General features: G+C 33.1%; 1 protein-coding gene across 4 annotated transcripts; it reads left to right on the forward strand.

Annotated features, from left to right (window-relative positions):
• Positions 1–1,840: 1,840 nt before the first annotated feature.
• LOC125675109 (protein lin-28 homolog) lies at positions 1,841–16,126 on the forward strand. 4 transcript variants are annotated; one of them, XM_048912610.2, is made up of 4 exons: positions 1,855–3,438; positions 5,770–5,870; positions 14,101–14,273; positions 14,465–16,126. In XM_048912610.2, exons 1-4 carry the CDS (start codon positions 3,420–3,422, stop codon positions 14,667–14,669), a joined length of 498 nt encoding a protein of 165 aa, XP_048768567.2. In that variant the 5' UTR covers positions 1,855–3,419; the 3' UTR covers positions 14,670–16,126. The 4 variants fall into 4 exon arrangements, with proteins under 4 accessions (XP_048768565.2, XP_048768567.2, XP_048768566.2 ...); XM_048912609.2 differs by having other exon boundaries at positions 1,858–3,192; XM_048912611.2 differs by having other exon boundaries at positions 1,876–2,801.
• Positions 16,127–20,292: the final 4,166 nt, after the last annotated feature.

A 20,292-nucleotide genomic window follows, 5' to 3' on the forward strand; every position in this document is an offset into this window, starting at 1 on the left:
GTATTTGAATTTGCCAATAGAAATTTAAATAGTCATGTTAAATGAATCTGAGTAAAATAAATGTATTTTAGTTTGATAATAGAAATTTAGATAGTCATGTTAAATGATTCTGATTAAAATAAGATTAGTGTATTTTAGTTTGCTAATAGAAATGTAAATAGTCATGTTAAATGATTCTGATTAAAATAAATGTATTTGAATTTGCCAATAGAAATTTAAATAGTCATGTTAAATGATTATGATTAAAATAAATGTATTTTAGTTTGCTAATATAAATTTAAATAGTCTTGTTAAATGATTCTGAGTTCTGAATGCCTTACAGTCCACGTCTTACCATCGATATTGCACTTAGATTATGGAAGTTAAACCTTCAATGTCTCTGATTAGATTTCAAAATATCTATACACGTCAATTTTATTGTTAGGCAGTCAGCACGACAGTATTTATCCCTGGTTGATACAGTCAAAGCAGTTTATGAAAATAACTTTTAGATTACATAATGTTAAGGAAGGTATTTTAAAGCTGGTTTCCTTTTACTTTAAGAAATGAGAAATACTATCTGTAAATATTTCAAAGCAGATATATGTGTGCAATACACCAGTATGATATTTTGCATACAGGTGACTGCTATGATTGTTTTTAAGTTTAAGGTATCATAGCAATGAATTTTCAACGTCAATGAAATATGGAAGAGCGATATTTGTCTTATACGTTTTAACAGGTTTTTTTTTCAACACAAGGACGTTTCTTTTTGAATGCTTATGAAGAAAATTACTTTGATTTGTAAATAAGTTAAACATGATAAATAAATTAGCTGCTTCTAATAAACTTTGATGTCATACGTGTCAACCTTTAGCGGGAAATGGCTATGTTAATATGTCTGAGTAAAATCAATATGTTGTGTCTGTCTAGAATAGTTACAAATATTCAGCAAGGACTAGATAATGATCAGAAATTGAGTGTGAATTTACCGATTCTCTCCTGATACTTTTTTGTAGCTTTTACTTTCAGAAAATTATAACAATTTTATTTTTTAAACTCGCCATTTTCTTCATATTCTTTTTAAAAGTTAAAGCATGCACAATCAAAACGTGATAGTTTAAGCCCACCTAAAGGCGGAGTTATACTGCGCAGAAAAAAATATCATTGCACAAGGTTATGAATATTCATTAGCTTTCTGCTGGTAATTGTGCATGCAGATCGTAATCTGTTACAAAATAACATTAATCATATTTAAAAGGGATAAAGTAAACATTAACAAGTATTTAGTAATTCTACAAACACATCTATAAGTGGATATTTTTTTTTGCAATATTTCTATGCTCTTAAATTTTGAGAAGAATTACTGGCTGGCCAGCTTGTGCATTTTAATGGTCTTTTGTCAATTATTTTGATGAAAAGGACGAAAATGAAGGGATGGGGATTTTAGAAGACGATAACGGATATGCTACTGTTTGTGGGGCGCACCTGCGTGTATCCAGAGGACACGCTGAAGCGGGGGTCTGGAAAGAGTGCTTCAAGGGTCATGAACCCTTTCTTCTGACCGGACAATCAGAGGAAGCGAGTTGACAGATGCTACTAAATATCCTACTACACACAACTGTTGATTGTGACGTCTTTGTATATGAGCCACGTGGCTCTGTTTTAGAGACAAATAGAAAAGCTGACAGGGTTACTAGCTTTACGTTTTTAAGAGAATTTAAAAATACCCTTCTTTTAGATTTGGAGTGGACATCTTACATAGGGGTGATTATTTTTGATTTTGCATAATTATCATTCTATCGCACACAACGCTTGCTGTTTAGTATGGGACAGTAAATATGTGTGTATGTGTGAAGTGGTGGGTGTGTTGTTTACAAAAATACACTCCCATATAACAAATAGCGGTTAACGTAAATTTCACTGTAAATATTCTGAAGTGTTGTGGGGCACGTCATTTGGAATGTACGCACTACTTTGTATGTCATTGAACTATTTCATTATCTGACCTGAATTTTCCCTCCCGGATGTGGTTTAATAGGGGGCATTGTAAAGAAGGAAAAGGCATGTGTGGTGATAATTCCTCTGCACCGTTGAATATCTCCATGTCATCTTTGTTTACATTGATGTTTAAATGTTTCATTGATAAATACGCACCATTTCTGTAAACCTGATAGTATTATTTTACATGTGACTCTGATCATCTGCCGTAGTGTGCTAAAACTCAATAAGAGTGACCTGACCCAATTGCACCACGCTGAATCTTAGTAACGGACGCGCGAGAGGTTTCCGCTGAGCTTTTTTTGTGTGGCAGTTAAAGTATATTGACCCTTGGCCGAGCGTTGAGGTCACAAGGAGAAAATATCGTGAAGTAAAAACGCTGGATATCTTCGATCGGAGGGACTTCCACATCGACGAGCTCACGAGGATAAGTAATGAAATCATATTCGTAGACTGTAAACAAAATTGATTATAGATCGCTGTATCGCATCTAGCAGTATCATCTGGTCAGTGCTGACCTACTAAACTAGTGGTCATACAGTGCATGTATCGCCAGCGACCTTGATCCAAAACTGATGGGATATTACTGAGAGCGGACTCCAGAAAAGGGACGTCATCCAGACTAAATCACATGTACTTAACATAGGATTTCGTTCTGTTGGAGATCGTTTGGATGACCTACGTACTAGTGAGACCGTTTGGAAACGCCACTCGTGGATGGACATATGTTATGTGACTAACTGATGATTTAGGATTCATTTTGTTTCAGTACATGGACCACATTTCCAACCAATGACGCAGAACTATGGGAGGAAATGGAGGTTATTATTACTTTAATACATTTCGCAAAGATACGCGACTATAGTAAATAATTCCCTTTCATTCAGCAGTATGGTGATTTTTTTCCTCGTCACTAAGCTTTCATGTCGCTGATTTGGATTGAATCCATCAAAAGACAAAACTTTGCCTGTGGTGCTCACATTATTTTCATAATAATATGAGGCCATACTTTTCCTAACTCCGATCTCCGAGAGTTACAGGCGTGAATACAGGGGTTTCTATGCAAATGAGAGGAATGGTACAAAACCGATTACGGGTGTCAAACGACACTGATTCTTTCAGGGCATGTTTCAGTCCTTACTTTGCAAACGATTTAATGTTCTGTGCTTTCACGCTTTGTTGACATGTACTCAGGAAATTACCAAATTCCAGGTATATATTTGGTAATATTTCAGTAGAAATTTACCCTTTTTGTTTATTTAATGAAATCATATTCAGTACTGACAGAGCTAACATCCTCCTCTTACAACGCAAAAATATTTTAACGTATAGACTGATGGGAGTGGCCGGTAGTGAGGGAAACACCCCCTCCCTTCTTTCAGTCACCTAAAATGATGTTTCCACGATAGTATTTCCCATCTTACTTTTCTTTGAAAAGCATGGTCACTTCACAAATGGGTGAGTTAATATTATCTATCAATGCCACTGTCTTAATGAATTCTAATCAAATATAGATCTTGTTTTCATTAATTATTGTAAATACAAGTATTTGAATTTATTGATAAATTTTCAAAGATCATGGAATTAATGTTTTGAAACATGAAAGAAGAACTGCTAAATAAACTGCAACATATTTATTTTTTGCCCAAACTGGGTTAGTAGTTAAACAAAATAATTGTTTCACATAATTTAACACTCAGAGAAAAACAATCTCTGTTTGCCTTAGGCATGTGGCTGGACATAGCAATTATTTATAAGCATTGAGTTCATAAACTTAAGTGGCTAACATACTTACTAGAGCAAGTAAAGAAACTAATTGAAGTTAGTTTCCTCAGTAGTGATCTTTATTTTGGTTTCCATATTTTAATCATTTAGACTTTAAAAACAGCAGTAAGAATATTTCAATAATTAGAGAAAATTACCAGTCAGTAAAGACAAGAATTTTTCTTTAGTTTTGGATAATGTGATATACTAATATTCACAAATTGCGAGGTATTCTTAACAACAATATTCTTGTGGGAAAAGGGATCATTCGTGTGTGGGGGAAAGTAATTCTATTAACTGGTAACATTTCAGGAACATGTGCTATGCTGGTCAGTTCTCCTGTGTAAATTGTGATTTTAAAATATATGTACATTCTTGTGCTTGGATTATAAAACCACAATGCATTTACAATATACCGTGGCCTCCCTGTAGATTAATACATGCACATATACTAGGCATCAGACTAAAATATTAATTGATATTTCAAAAGTGAATGTAAACAGCACTTACTGTACATAATATCCTTTTGTTTATAGACTTGAGTGAAAATGAGTTTGTTTTGTTTTTAACCATATAAAGTGTTCATAAGTTTGTCTACTCTTGTACAATTCAATCTGCAAATACTTGTAGTATTTACACAAGTTAAGTATCCCTCATATGTCAATCAAACCCTGCGTAAACTCCTTCTTTCTCTGATGTACATTTAAATGTATTCAAGTGACCATTTCTTATAAATATTTAGATGTCATCTGTGCATTACTGTCCGTGATGGTATCCAGATGATCCATCATAAGTCAGGGATTCTATCTGTAAATAACAGGTTAAGTTGTTTTCCTGAATAAACAAACGGTATCTTATATTATCAACCCATGTTTACTTTGGAGAACATATGGGGTACTATAACACTGTATTATACTAATGAGTTTTCCCACCATGACTGTAGTAATTTGCTGAGAGGCACTGATGTGTATTACACAACATCATAGACTGAAAAATACATACAGCAAGTATTTAATGATATAAAGAAAATAAATATAAAAGAAAGAGTTCACTAAATGAATTGTACGCTGATAAATCTAGAATAATTTCATGGTTGTTCCAGTTCATCCCTGGGTAGAATTATATTATGTAAACTTGGTCAATATAGTAAGAGGTGTTAAAGGGACAACACATAAGGTATATATCAGTTTTAGTTTTGTTTCAAAATTAAGAGTTTGTTCATGAGAGTGCAAGAAGTACTATTTTTAAAAATCTATACTATCAGTATTTGTATATGTATCTGAAGAGGCCCGATGGTGAAGATATTGAAATGAAGGGGAGATCCTCACCAGTGTATATGTGTTTGTGGTGTGCTTATATTTGTGGTGATTCTGATGATAGTTTATTCTAATGATGTCATTTTTTCATGTTTATTTTGTGTCAAAGAAACATGAAAATTAATTTTAGATATATGTTTCACTTCTTCCCACATTTTTGTTTTGGTTATTAGAGAGAATAGAATCAAAATTTCAGTATTGTGTTTCATCATTTGTGTTGCATTAACGACAGTAGATTTTTAAAATCAATATAGCACAGAAATTTGTTAAAATTATATGTATATATTTTACTATTACCAAGACATTATTTATCTATGGTAAATTTGTTCTTTAATTTATTATCTTTATTTTTCTTTTGTAAATTCAATTCAATTAAGTCGAAAAATTCAAACACTTCTAAAACTTAATTTTTGTTTATGAACTTAATATATTTAATATTTTTCTGATTGATTTTTGTTGATAAAATACTCTGTCATATATTGTTTTTAATAGTTTGGAATTTTTGTGTATTATCTTAAATTCAGAAATATGTGAAATTTCATTTGCACAATGCCATTCCCTGTAGTTATTCATCGCTATGGGATTCTCTTTCAGACTTGTAGAAGTGTTGAAAAGTTAATTGAACCTTTGACAGTGTGTGGTTGTTTAGCTCCTTTTCGAAATGTTTGTGTTTACAAAATGGCTTCCATAAAGTACAATTTCTTTTCAGGTGGGGGTCGAAGGAGGGGCCGATGTAAATGGTTCAACGTGGCCAAAGGATGGGGCTTTGTTACCCCGGATGATGGAACACAAGACGTGTTTGTCCATCAAGTACGTATTTCTATGTGTATTTCAGTGATCGCCGATGATTTCTTTTCTTCTACATTTAACATCCTTTAGAGTTTGTATAATTTCAATTCAGTAAAAGAATGTTTCCCCAAATGATATTTGTACGAAAGTAGGGGGACCATTTAAATTACCAAAATAAATACATAAATATATTCGACATGTAAAATGCATGTCCCCTCCATGACGTAAATTGTACATATGATGATATTAATGACGATAATTCAAATATAGGAAAATTTACAGTATTTTACAACTTCAAGGATTTTCATTATCGTTTTTATTCAAAGTAAATTTCAAAGAAATACCAATCGTAATTCCTCTGGATTTTTTCTTGAACAACTTTCCTTCGTATGTGTATTTTATATTGCACAGACTTTCCATTTGATAAGGTAATTTGTCTTTAATGTATAATGCTAATGTTGATGATTTATCAACCCTATTAGTTGGTTTAAGGAAGGCGAGTGTTTATCTTGCATACTATCGTTCCTTTAAGAACGGCATACATAAAATTTATAATGTTACCAACATGCATGTACATGTATTTGTGATAATGAACATGTAGTAATATAAAATCGTTCTAGAAATCTTGTTTCTATGAACGATTAGAACAGTAAGGTGTGCGTTACGCCACCTCTGCGCCGTGTGTTGTAATATGCTTAACGTTTATTCTAAGTAAGTATATACATATATGTATACAAATATAGATCATATATACTCTTTACAAACAGAGGAACAAACATGATCAGGGTATTTATACACCAAATCCAGTTAATATTGAAACGAATATGTATTTTTGTTTTCTGTATTGAAACGTTTAGATATGTTGATGCTTTCTTAGACGTCTCTTACTGGTAAGGTAGAGTTCAGATGTGACCCTGGCCGAATGAGACATTTTTAGAAAGAAAAAAAAATATTTTCTTCTGTCTTATGTCAATATTTATGAAATAAAAAATTAATAAATAATAAAAATGAAAATAACAGTGATCAAATTCGGTGATCAAACTACATATACGACAAAATGAATATTCATGATATATTGATAGAGGTGCGACTTTCCTCTACTTGACTGTACACTAATATGTATTTCGTGGGACACAGTGAAGGACTATCTGATGCCCAGTCCAATACGATGAAGTGTACGCAAATAACATTGTCCGATGTTACACTGCGCTGTTCTGTTGTAAATTCGAATCAATAAACTGTATAAATCTGCTGATATGTGCATGCAATGTGAATAAAAGAAATATGTAACTACATGAAAGATTGGGATTTATGTATTCTTTTTAGTTTTAGTGGTTATACGAAGATAGAATATCAAATAATTTGCCTTTTTTAAAAAAAATATCAATCTCAATCGGGTTTTGTCTGCTGCTATACGATAGTTATGTTTTAACATTACCGTATTAAAAGTACATAGGTTTTTAGTCGTGTGTCAAATCACATACAATAAAATTTTACAAGTTACAATAAAGAGAAAATGTGTTAAAAAGCATCTAAACCAAAGGATTTTGAACATTTTTACACAGTTAAATATTCGTATCAAAAATCAGTATAAAATGGCAAGTGCTTTCTTCAATGAAACATCAATGTTTCAGCGAATTAAATTGAAAAGTTAATAAAAACACGAAATTCAAATTTAGTTATAAAACTTCTGTTTGACCAAAAAGGTCAATGTAAAATTCACAGGAAAGTGAAAATGAAATGTTTGTCGTCTTTTAAAACATCTGCTCAGCAATATTTACATATTCTATACTCTAGATGTAAAACTTTTACGGTACCAATTTTGATGCACCAGATGCTCCTTTCGACAAATAATGTCTCTTCAGTGATGATCAACCGAAATGTTTGAAATCGAAAATAACGATAAACTTGCTAAAGCTATTTTAGGGGAAAACAGAGTGCCGAAAAGTGGAGTCAAATTCGTCTAAGGATAAGAGCTATGCATGAAGGAAATAGATCTGTATATAAATAGCAAGGCCCATTGCCAAAATTTGATAAATACATCCTCGGTCTCAAAATATGCACAACCTTGTATCATAATTGTAATCGTGACAATTGTCATCATTTGATATTGTTGTTTCATTTCGTTTTAATGATTGATTAATTAATTGATTGATTGATCGATTGTAAGGGATTTTCACCTGTAAGCTCACGTGAGCTGAAAGCTCCAGCGAACCATTCTAATCGAAGTTTATCCGTCGTATATCTGTCGTCCGTAAACTTGTCACATTTTCAACTTATCACCAATCAATGGGTTAATTTGAAGCATACACGTCACGATACACCTTCAGGGAAACATAGCCATTCATTCAAATGCTTCAAAAGAGGAGGTTATTACGAAAAGTGAAAATATGTTCAGTGTCAATCAATCTTCTGGTACATAAGTAAACCATACCTTTGCAACAGGGTATGTAGGTCCATTCTCGTCACCAAGTCCTCATTTCAAAACCAACAAACACGGTTCCTTTTTCTGAAATAAATATGCAAGCATCATCTCGTAAACGCAGTTGTTATGGTGTATTTATATAGCAGTTGTGTGGTCGTTTTTAGGATTTGTATTATTTATATGAACCTCTTTAGTACAATTCTTTGGAATCCTTCTCTAGAATCAGAAATGTACACAATGCTATATTAATATCCAAATAATATCTTGCGGTTCACATTCGTCCATAGATTCATTTGAAACTGTTTGTTAATCTAGAGAATTCTGATGATTAAAACATTTTGTTTAAAAGGTGAAGACAATTATTTTTGATATTCATGGAAGTACATCTACCGAGTGACAAATATCCCTGGGAATTCTCCAGCCTTATCTCGGCCGAGATTCGGCTCAGCCGAATATTTGGACTGACGCCTTCACTGAATCTCGGAGCAGTCCTTCATAATTTACGTCTCGAAATTTATCGTTTGTATATCTTATAAACCAATGCGGGTTCCTGTGTAAGTTTGACTATTTATGTGTGCTTTACACGTATACAATTCATTCCTGTAAAAGACTCTCGATCAACCATACAAACGTTAAAATTTAGGAAAACAGTGGCCGATCACAATCTTACTTTCAGGTTCGGCTGGTTCTAGCAATTAATGTGCACTTAGGTGACATTCCTGTTTGTTTCAAATAACCAAATTTGTATCATTATCAATGCTGCATTACTCACCCTCTAAGTAGGTAAATTCCATAGAATAAACTTATATATATATTGATTTTGTTTTCATTACACTTTATTTCCATCTTTATACACACATGCTCGATGGTTAAATATGGAAGGGTAAAGATCGTTACTGTTTATATTAATGAATGACAAGCATCTTGATGTGATTTGATTTTACAATATGACAATGCATTACAAGGTTTTCAACAGTCTCGATTGAATTCAACATTTCGCAAATTCTATGATCGTTATAACGATCTAGTTCGTCAATACAACCTATCATTGGGTCAAATGCTGTCTGACGTGTTTCATGACAAACTGATTTTGACTACGGATACCTCCGTTTACCTGATCAGGATATAGGGCTCATGGCGGATGTTATTATCTTGTGGCGATCGGAACTTGAATAATTTGAAGTAAATTTTTAAATTGAATTTAAAAAAGCTAGACAGGGACCGATATTTCTTTTGTTGTTGTTGATGTATGTAAAATTTGAATGGACATCAAAACGTATGACTTTTCAACACTTTACACGACCAATCCTCATGATAATCAAACACTAGACTTTTTGATACCATAGACAGTTCCTTCTTCACCAAAAATGGAAACAGGAAATATTCGTATCTAGTGATCAGTCATCCAAAAATTACTTTATTAAACACCACTCCGATTCCACGCACAAGTACTCTAAAGTTTAAATTAAAAAAAATATGCTAGGGTTCCTCATTTACAATGTCTTCGTTGCCTTTGGTGATCAGGTCTTCCAACAGTCTGTTGGAATACCCATGGCCACGAATTATTTTCCTTTATTAACTGACCTGTTTTTATATTGTTATGAAGCAAATGTATTCAAAAGCTTTTATATGTGAAGAAGAAATCTCTTGGTATGGCCTACAACTCGACATTTAGATATATCGACGACGTTTTATCTATTACCAATTATTATTTTCATTCATATGGCGATTCGATATATTCATGTGAACTCGAAATAAAGACAAACAGAGTTCTCCACATTTGCTTGATACTTAGATATTTTATTGAAAATGAATATTGACGACAATAATAACCCCACTTCGCGAAAACGGGATGGCTTCAGCTTTTCTATGGTCAACTTCCCACTCCCACATTCATGCTACAATATTCCATTATCGCATGCATATAGTGTTTATATCTCACAACTGATTCAGTATGCAAGAACTTGTTCTGCGTATGATCAGATTTTAAATCGATGCAGGCTACTACTGACAGACAAGTTGATATTACAGGATTTTTTGCAGTGTCGTTGAACGTAATTCTACGGTCGTTATAACGATCTAGTTTGCCAATACAATCTGTCATTGGGTAAAATGCTGCCTGACATGTTTCATACCAATTGTTAGGTCGTTCTTTGCACACTGAGTTCGACTACTGATTACTCCGTTTACCTGATCAAGAGATGTGTTCATGGCGAGTGTGACCGGTCGACAAGGAGTGCTGACTCCTCCTAGGCACCTGATCCAAACTTTGGTATATCCAGGGGTCCATGTTTGCCCAACTCTCTATTTTGTAGTCCCTATAGGAGTTATGAGATAGATCACTGTTCGTTATCTTCACCTTTTCATGCTAAATATAATTTTGGGTGCCGAATTATACCGGAAGTGTCACCTATAGAAAAGTCACTCAATTTTTAAAACGAAGTTTATTTTCATTTGATGAAATACGCATGTCCAACTATTTCGAATTTAAGTGAGCTTTTCTGATCACCTGTTGTCCGTCGTCTGTCCGTCTGTCTGTAAACTTTTTTTCCTACATTTTCGACTTATTCTCTAGAACCACGGGGTCAATTTCAACCTTGGTTGAAGGGCTTTTAAGTTTGTTTAAAGGGGAGATAATCACAAAAATGCAAAGATATGTAGGGGTCATTTACAAGAACAACTGAGCCAGAGGAGATGATTCCTTGTGTTAGGAACATCTTTTAAAATCTGTCCAAGAACCACTGGGCCAGAAAAGCTGAGATTTACATGAATTCTTTCTGACATCGTGGATACTCAAGTTTATTAAAAATTATGTCCATCGGGGTAAGATGTGCCTTAAATAGGGGATCAAAGTTTTACAAACATATATGTAGGGGAAATATTTATCAAGAACCACTGAGCCAGAAATGTACAAATTTACATGAAAGCCTCTTGACATTGTGCAGATTCAAGTTTGTTAAAATCATGACTCCCGGGGTTAGGATGTGGCCACAATAGGGGATCAAAGTTATACATACAAATATATAGGGAAAATCTTTAAAAACTTCATCTAAAGAACCACTGGGCTAGGAAAGTACAAATTTACATGAAAGATTCCTTACATAGTGCAGATTCAAGTTTGTTAAAACATGGCTCCTGAGGGTAGAATGAGGTCACAATAGGGGATCAAAGTTTTACATACTAATTGATAGAAAAAAATCTTTAAAAATATTCTCATGAACCATTGGCCCAAAGAAGTTTACATTTGTATGAAAGCTTTCTGACATGGTGCAGATTCAGATGTGTACAAACCATCGCCCCCAGGGGTAGGATGGGGCCACAATAGGGGTTTAAAGTTTTGCATGCGAATATATAGGGAAAATATTGAAATATGGGCCAAGGTGACTCAGGTGAGTGATGCGGCTCATGGGCCTCTTGTTAGAAACGTTGTATCAAATGAGTGAAAGGTGATGAATTTCCCTGTGATTTGAAGAAAACTATTCGCCTTTCTTAAAAAAGTAGAAATATACAAGAGTAAATTGGTCGGCGTCCGTTGTCGTTCGTGACATCTAGCATTCAAATTCTTTTCATATTTTTGTATGAAGCATCTTTGAAACAATACTAAAATTGTGAATTTTAGGACTTGTTACTTTTAGTATCCAGGTGACCGATAAGGCCTGTTAACCTTTTGTTAATATTGTTACTACACACGTTAATTATCAATTAACGGAGATGCTGTTCTTGTAAATGATACAAACAGTGAAAATATCAAAATTGCTTTGTATGAAGTAATTTCAAAAGAAATTACGCGAAAATGATTGCATATGCGCATATTGAGCTTAGGTTTGTTGCATAATAATTGAAGCTTGGATGAACTTTATTTATTACGCATTTGGAATTGCATTGGGGAATGATGAAGGGAAAATGATTGCTTATGCGCATATTGAGCTCAGGTTTGTTGCATAAAAATTGAAGCTTGGATGAACTATATTTATTATGCATTTGGAATTGCATTGGGGGATGATGAAAATTGAACCACAGCTACTGAATTATTTTCTTTTGAATAAAACCACACGTTCCAGAGTTACAGTTTCTTAAAATTGACGAGAAACGAAATGAAAAGTTTTTCAAAAGATGTTGTATATTTTATTTCATTTTCATTGTTTTGTTTTTTTTATTTTGAGGCAGGCTATTGACAAACAAGTTGATGTTACAGGGGTTTCAACAGTCTCGTTTAAAATCAGCATTTCACAAATTCTATGGGCGTTATAACGATCTAATTTACCGATACAACCTGTCACGGGATCGAATGCTATCTGACATGTTTCGTACCTATTGTTAAGCCGTTCTTTTCATACTGATTGATGACCACTGGTTATTCTGTTGACCTGATCAGGATATAGTGCTCACGGCGGGCGTGACCGGTCGACGGGGGATGCTTACTTCTCCTAGGAACCTGATTTCACCTCTGGCGTGGCCAGGGGTTCGTTTTTGCCATTTTCTTCATTTTGTGTTCTTCATAGAAATTATGAGATATAGGAATTATAAAAATGATCATTCTTCGTTACCTTCATCTTTTCATATCAGAATAAATTGTACTGATATGGAAAACAAGTATGAGTAGAATTGATCTAAGTATGAGAATGACTTTATATACATGCACCATACATTTAAGCATTATTCTCTAACGTGCCTTTCGTAGACGTTAAGCAGTGTGGTGTTTATTCGTTTCAATATTTTTTTATATTTATTTTGAACGGCGTATATGTATATTCGTTTCGTTATTTTTGTATTTTCATATTATATTTGATTTATATTACTTGAATTTAACAGAATAAGAATTTATCAATAATATTATTTATAAACATTACAAAACTTTTTATGAATTCGAGGAACGATATTCATAATCTATAAATTAAGATTTCGTATTCATAAGATTTGTATTTTTTACGGAAATTGAATGACACAAAATTACAATCGCAGAGATGAATGCATGCTGATATAATTCATTGTTATATACTCGGTATTTTTGATGATAAAAACCTAATATAAAATATATAGAAAATATTTCATCTACATGTCTAATAAGGTGCATGGACAGTAGAGGGTTTTTTTCCCTTCTCATTCTGTGGTTTGATTGCATATGAAATGAATTAAAATTTGGGATATTATGTTTACAAATTATATCGGCAAGTTTGAAGATATGAAATTAATAGTAAATATGAAAATGAAGTAAGATAGGCGTAGTATTCGGATGAATTGGACATCACCTCCGACAATATGGCAGCGCCTTCGCATAAAGTCTAAGGTCTACATTGTTTTTACTGTTAAATCAATACGTGGAAGAATCCTCAATCCTCGGCGATCTGCCAGGATTTTCGATCCTAATGTGATGCAAATAGCAAGGAAAAGAGGGCGTATAGAGAGTTGTAGACTGAAATTCTGTATATTATTGATTTTGCTCTCCTTTTTTATTTTCCAATATCCTTTGCTATTCGAAACGATGGGAGGATGTATGTCGCGTGGTGGAGACAAGCTACTGTGGTTGACATATTGATAAACGTTAAAACATAGATTTGTATGCACATCCCAAAGACAACCAGATCTATCCTTAATATTATTTGTATATTGAACAATAATGGTCGTGAAAAACAATACGTTTGTCTCTTTTTCTAAAACTCTTGGTTTCTTAAAATTAAACTTAGAATTAAACGCTAAATTTTGACTTAAACACCTTTGTCCATTCATAATATATTTGAATGTAGTAATTAATATAGAATCATTTAGAATTGTTTTTCACGTTGTTCTTGGGCCTTAAACCTTTATACTGATGTGACTCCTTTTCAGTCAGTGGTTCACAAGTCTGGATTCAGAAGTCTGGACGATGGAGAGGAAGTGGAATTTGAAAGTAAACCATCCGACAAAGGGGTGGAAGCCATGTTCGTGTGTGGACCCTCTGGAACGGAATGCAGGGGCAGCTCCCGGAGACCCCTGTCCAGGAAAAAGTTCAGGAAAATAAGGTACAAATCTTTATTGGCATCAACCACGTCGTCAACTTTTTGTTTTATCAATGTATTAGAATGTAAAAAATATTCATACCAAAAGGTTGATTATATCAAAAACACTTATATTATTAATTCTGTTTTACCTGTGGTTTTGGGGTGTGTATTTTATATTCAGTAAGATTTTATTTTAAAACATTGTCTACCAGGTGCTACAACTGTGGTGACTTTGGAAACCATATTGCTGCCAAATGTCCCCACGGCCCTTTACCAAAGAGATGTCATAATTGTAAATCCACTGAACACCTCATTGCTGACTGTCCGATTCGAACACCTGAAAAGCCACTAGTCCGAAACGGCAGTAATAATGTCGGACTCGGTGACGGTCATAGTTCCGGAATAGGAGGTCTGTGAAAGTGTTGTTCATTTGTGTTAATCGGAAGACAACATAACATGTTAATCTATCAATTGACTTGGTTTGATGAGTACGTTTTATTGAATTATTCTGACAAAATATTATTTCTACTTTGTGGATTTATGGCCATGCATATGCTGTATTGTGTTCAAAGCTGATCGGAAATGCTGGAACCACTTCGGATACATAATAGGTTCTTATTATTTCAACTGTCCTAACACATTTCACCAATATGGAGACGTATTTCGGTGTTTAACATTCAGTTCCGGGTGGACGCATATTGCTGAAATATACATTTTATTATGTAGTAGCATTTTGTGCATATTGTTGCTGTTTTAGTCACGTGACTGACAGCCACGTGATATTCATCGTGTCGTTTTTTATTTGAATGTCAAGCTTTATATTACTTGTGTGTTTCACATGATGTAAGACTATGTAGCAACCATATCTACCTCCAGTGAGGATTTTTAGCATTTTTGAAATGTGTGTTATTTGTGTTTTAGTTTTTATTTTTATTTCTTATTCTTTTTTATATCAGGGGCGCCAAGACAAACAATGACAGAAGAGTTACAATAAAGATAAATATTTTATATGTTATATTTTCTTAACCAAACTGAGAGAAAGAAGAAATACAAATAAAAAAGTAAGATAGAGATAAAGATTATATACAGAATTAAATGGCAGCAGTTTTACCCTGTTTAATCATTGGAAACCCATGTTGATATCATACTGAAAGATTAAAACCATAACTAAGTCTTTCTGATCTTTAATAAGTTTGGAGTGAAATGTCGTCACTAAGTAATGCGTTAATAATTTGATTAGCGGCATACATTGATAGACTCGAGATTTAGTTTATATCGATAATCAGGTAAATTCTACATCTTGACAATAGATGTATGATGTAATCAAATTCATCATGTACATCGTCAAGTTCTTCTATAACAGTTTACGATTTTTTTTTCTTCGAAAATTAAACACCAACTAACATCTGTATATGATAGAAGTATTCATTGTAGCATGAACTGACGAAATCAAAACAAAACCTACCTTCATCTAGTGCAATATGTAGGAACGAGTGGAAGAGCTAATATTATTTTCATTTCATTGACCATTCAATGATTAAACAGTCGGTAATGGAGACTGAAAAATTAAAGGAGAAATCAAATATTTTAGCTATTGGCGAGATACATCGTTTTTATTTGGCGTGAAATACTTCTTTTTGATAACCTTTCTTGTATCTATCTTTCATATCAATTTTTACTCTTTCGTGGTCGACATGCCAATTACTAGGTAAATGTCTTCTGTTTTATTGGGATTTTATAGTATACGAGCAAGGGTCCCATTTTTTATTTTAAACTCAAGTACACACACCTAATTTGTGAATATATATTTGTTTTCATGTAAAACTGGATATTTTTCTTTGTGCAAAATACTCATAAAAAGAAACTTTGTTAGAGCTTTTGTGTTGAATATGGTTTTCGAGATGGACAGTTCAGTCAATATTCAGTTTAACCTCAAACTGATTGTAACAGATTGTATTTTGTCATCAAAATGATTTAGGATGCATTATCTTAATATATTATACGAAATAAGAAAGGTCATTGAAATCAAATAAAGGAATTGGGTGTCAAAAAGGGGAGTAACACCTGCTAATATAACTGTTTTAAGGGAAGGTAACGGAAATACTCACTTTTTACAGCACCATTTAAACATGTGTTTTGCTTGTTAAACGTCAGAAACATGTAATGTACACTACCAAGGATTTTTTAGGGTATGTAGGGGGGCGAAATAAGGCCCCATTCCCAATGCTAAAAAGCAGGTATTTTCCCCAATTTTTGCTTTGAAATTCCCAAACAATGAAAACAAATCAAGCAGGGTAGCCAAATCGTTCATAACTCTTTTTCACAGGCCCATAGATTACAAACTTTGCTTCACAATTCTTAAGTAAACTTAATTTTTTAGCCTCTGTTTATTTGAATGAGGTAAGCTTTGACCAAATTGAAAGTCAGAAGGAGCCCAATTATACCTCAAAGCTCTCTGAATTGGGTTTTTCCCTGTTTCTTTGTTTGAAATATTTTTCCCAATTTGAAGCAAATATCGTTATTTTCTCAATGGGAAAGTCCCTGGTCCTCGAAATCAAGACCTTAGAAAACCCTGACTATATTTGATCGTTGTCCTAGGTGGTTGGGGAAGGGTATGACTGTAAATAATCGATAATATACTGGAGCCTATCATAATGAAATGAGAAACAACGTAACTAGTTCACAATTTAATACTCTATGAAATGTCAAGATGAATCTTGAGCAACTAAACTTTCTTTTCGAAATTGGATCATGGAGTTACTTTAAAGAGTATGCTCAGATTTAAACATATTTTAGTAGTACATGTATATGAGATTGATCACTGTTTGTTATCTTCACCTTTCACTCTTATCGTACTTTGTGATATTTGAAAATATTTTATTTTTGAGGACAGAAAAGACTTGCTTGGTCCTGTGAGTAAATATTTTTAAAATGATTTTCTCTTTTTATCATAGATAAAAAAGTTTAAAAGATAACGGGATTTTTGTTCAAAAATTACATTTTCCCCTAGAGCACAAACTGCTACATTTATCTTTTGTTTTGTCAATTCTCGTTTTCTTTGAAAAATTTGTCAAACTACGGTATTAGTATTTTAACAAAATCACAAATGCTTATGTCCGGGTTTACCTTCCACAAACTCCTAGAAGAATTTATAGCTAATTATAGTGTGAAGACCCTACTTCATGTACGTTGGATATGCTTAATATTACATGTAAGCATAAGTAGAATGTTTTAACTGAAATAATATGTCACCTCTACATGTAGCATAATTTCACATTCATTTATCTCTAGAGAACTCTTTGTAAACCTTACCTTGTGTTAAGAAAAGCAAAAACACCCTGCTGCATTAAATGATAACACGTCTTGAAAGAAAGTTGTACAAGAATATTTTCTTTTGCATTTTGCGGTTGGTCAGTGTTAAATAGATTGATTGGGGAAAAGGATGAAATTATATTTGTAGATTTATTGAATCATGTACAAGACTTCTTGCCAAGTGAAATGTAATAATATAAAACACTAGTATCCTTTGAGAAAGTGCTAGTAGTGTACTCTAATTTCTTTGTAAATAGGGACAACGAATGGTTTCTGTTAACATTAAAATAATTCACATTTGCTCACACAACGAAAGTAAGCAATACATGGTGTTTTTTTGCATTTGTTTAAATTTCATCATAATCGAGTTTAACCAATTGAATCTGAAACTTTCTTCATATTTTATATGATCTATTTGACAATTTAATTAGAGGTAATGTTATTTTGTTAAGTGTGGTCACTTGGCGTTGTGATGATACCAAATATAACTTATGTTACGTACCAAAGATATTTTAAATGCGCAATACTAAGTTCAAATGATGAAGAAATAAGGATCAAAGAAATAATATTATATTTCCTCCATTATAATCCATAATGAAAGGGGAAAAACAAGCATCGGTCATTAGATTAAGTCAAACATTAATATCAATAAAACAAAATACTTCACCAATCAAAGCATTTTAATTAACGGGTTGAATATTGTTCTAAGTTACCAAGACAACGTATAGATTTTTTTTTAAATATTGTATATCAAGCCAGTAGTAGAAAGTCGGTCGTTTTGTTGTTTTATTTTTATATTGATTTTTTGTTCTGTTGATGGATTTCTCTTGATATGTTGTTCTGTTATCTGTGTTCGATCCCAGTGACATTGGGTGTTCAAGAAGATTTTACACAAACTCTTTGTATGAAGATGACCTCTCTGAACTCGCAGCAGTTCCTCTGTGTCAACATGCTGAGCGTATCGAGAAATGTTTGATCAAATGGAATAATGACCTGTTATTTGTATGATGACAACTTCAAACAAATGACAAAATAGTCTGAACGAAATTGATGTTTATATTCAACTCCTAAACGATAGTATTTCATGGAATGAGTTAATGTTAGAATCAGTTAGTCTTTTTATCACCTGATACTGAAAATTGTTACCCTCACAAAAGTGATGCCCACGAAAATTGAGTAGACCACAGTATATAGAAAATATTGTATCTATACAGTATACTTCTGTAACGTACAGAGTGTCGTCAATTTGTTCTGTATACAATTCTCCTAATGATACCAATGGGACTATAAGTACCTCATGTAAACTCTATATACAAACATATCAGGCATGCATGTATTTCCTGAAATGTTTCAGTAGAGAGTTCTTCATTGGTTAGTTTTTATGTTCTGTAATGTTTCAGTAGAGGGTTCTTCATTGGTTAGTAATGGTGGAATGGCCTCACCAATCTATTGTAGATAATTTAACTGGAGTAAAACTGATATACTTTGATGATTACCAATACAAATATTCCATTTATATATACATAATCACGTGGATGAAATCTTTTTAAGTTACTTAATGTATCCAGCTTCCTTTATATAAATATTTATGATTTAAAACAAAACAAAACCTTCCCCTATGTTTCCAAATTACTCTCCACCATTACTTCTCAGAGTTTGTGTCAAAATCTTTTTTCTAGTAGTAATGTGTAGAAAACAAGAAAATAAATTCTGAACAATCCCTCCTTCGTGTGCGTTTATTTATATACTACCACTACGTGGCTTCCTCACGATCTGACACTTACCGGGGAGGGATCTCTGCGTTACTCGTGCAGTAAGAGAAACATGTTGTCTGCATTAAGAAGATTTACCACTTTTCGATTTAGCATCTAATTGGAATGGTCATGTTTTCAATACTTTGTAAAGAACATTGCATGGAAGATGTAGAAGGCGATGATTTGATATATATGGACAATTTTTTTCATAAGAAATATGAAGTCAGATTATGAAAAATGTCATTGAACAGCTATAATTATGACGATTTAATCTGGTGAGGAAATCTATTTTGAAAAAGAAGGTCCATGACATTTTTTTTTAAATTTTCATATTGCACTACATTCACAGGTACAGAAAACCAATAGAGCGTCCACAGTTGTATGAGAGAAAATATCAACTGACATTTATGACTTAGAAGATATTGAAAGAGCTAAGATTAGAAAGACTTGAGTTCAAACTTCTCAGACATATCAGTGTAGCTCCTAATTATACACTAGCTGTCATGTTCACAACGATAAAACTGTTGTACAAGTGTCTAAAGTTTGTAGAAGTTGCTAGAATAAAACTGTTCTACAATTGTCTAAAGTCTGCCGGAAGAAACAAGGATAAAACTGTTCTACAGTAGCTGAAGTCTGTAGGAAAGCACTAGGATAAAACGGTTCTACAGTGCCTAAAGTCTGTAGAAGAAGCTAGAATAAAACGGTTCTAGTCTGTAGGAAGAAGCAGGGGATATTGTTTTGAAACATTATTATACCTTGTTAAGGAGGTATGCTACACCAGAGAAATTTGATGTAGATGAAAAGTGGAGGATATGTTGAACAATATTTTGAAGTTGAACATTTTCAAATTGACTTTATTTTGTCAAAAAATACAGTTTTAGTAGAAGGTACTCTAAAAAAAAAATGAAAAACCCCTGCTGGACTCGAACCCGAGACCTACAGTACAGTAGTCGGTATTCTAACCTACTGAGCTA

Source organism: Ostrea edulis, chromosome 3 (assembly GCF_947568905.1).
Source record: "Ostrea edulis chromosome 3, xbOstEdul1.1, whole genome shotgun sequence".
Classification (NCBI taxonomy): Eukaryota; Metazoa; Mollusca; class Bivalvia; order Ostreida; family Ostreidae; genus Ostrea; species Ostrea edulis.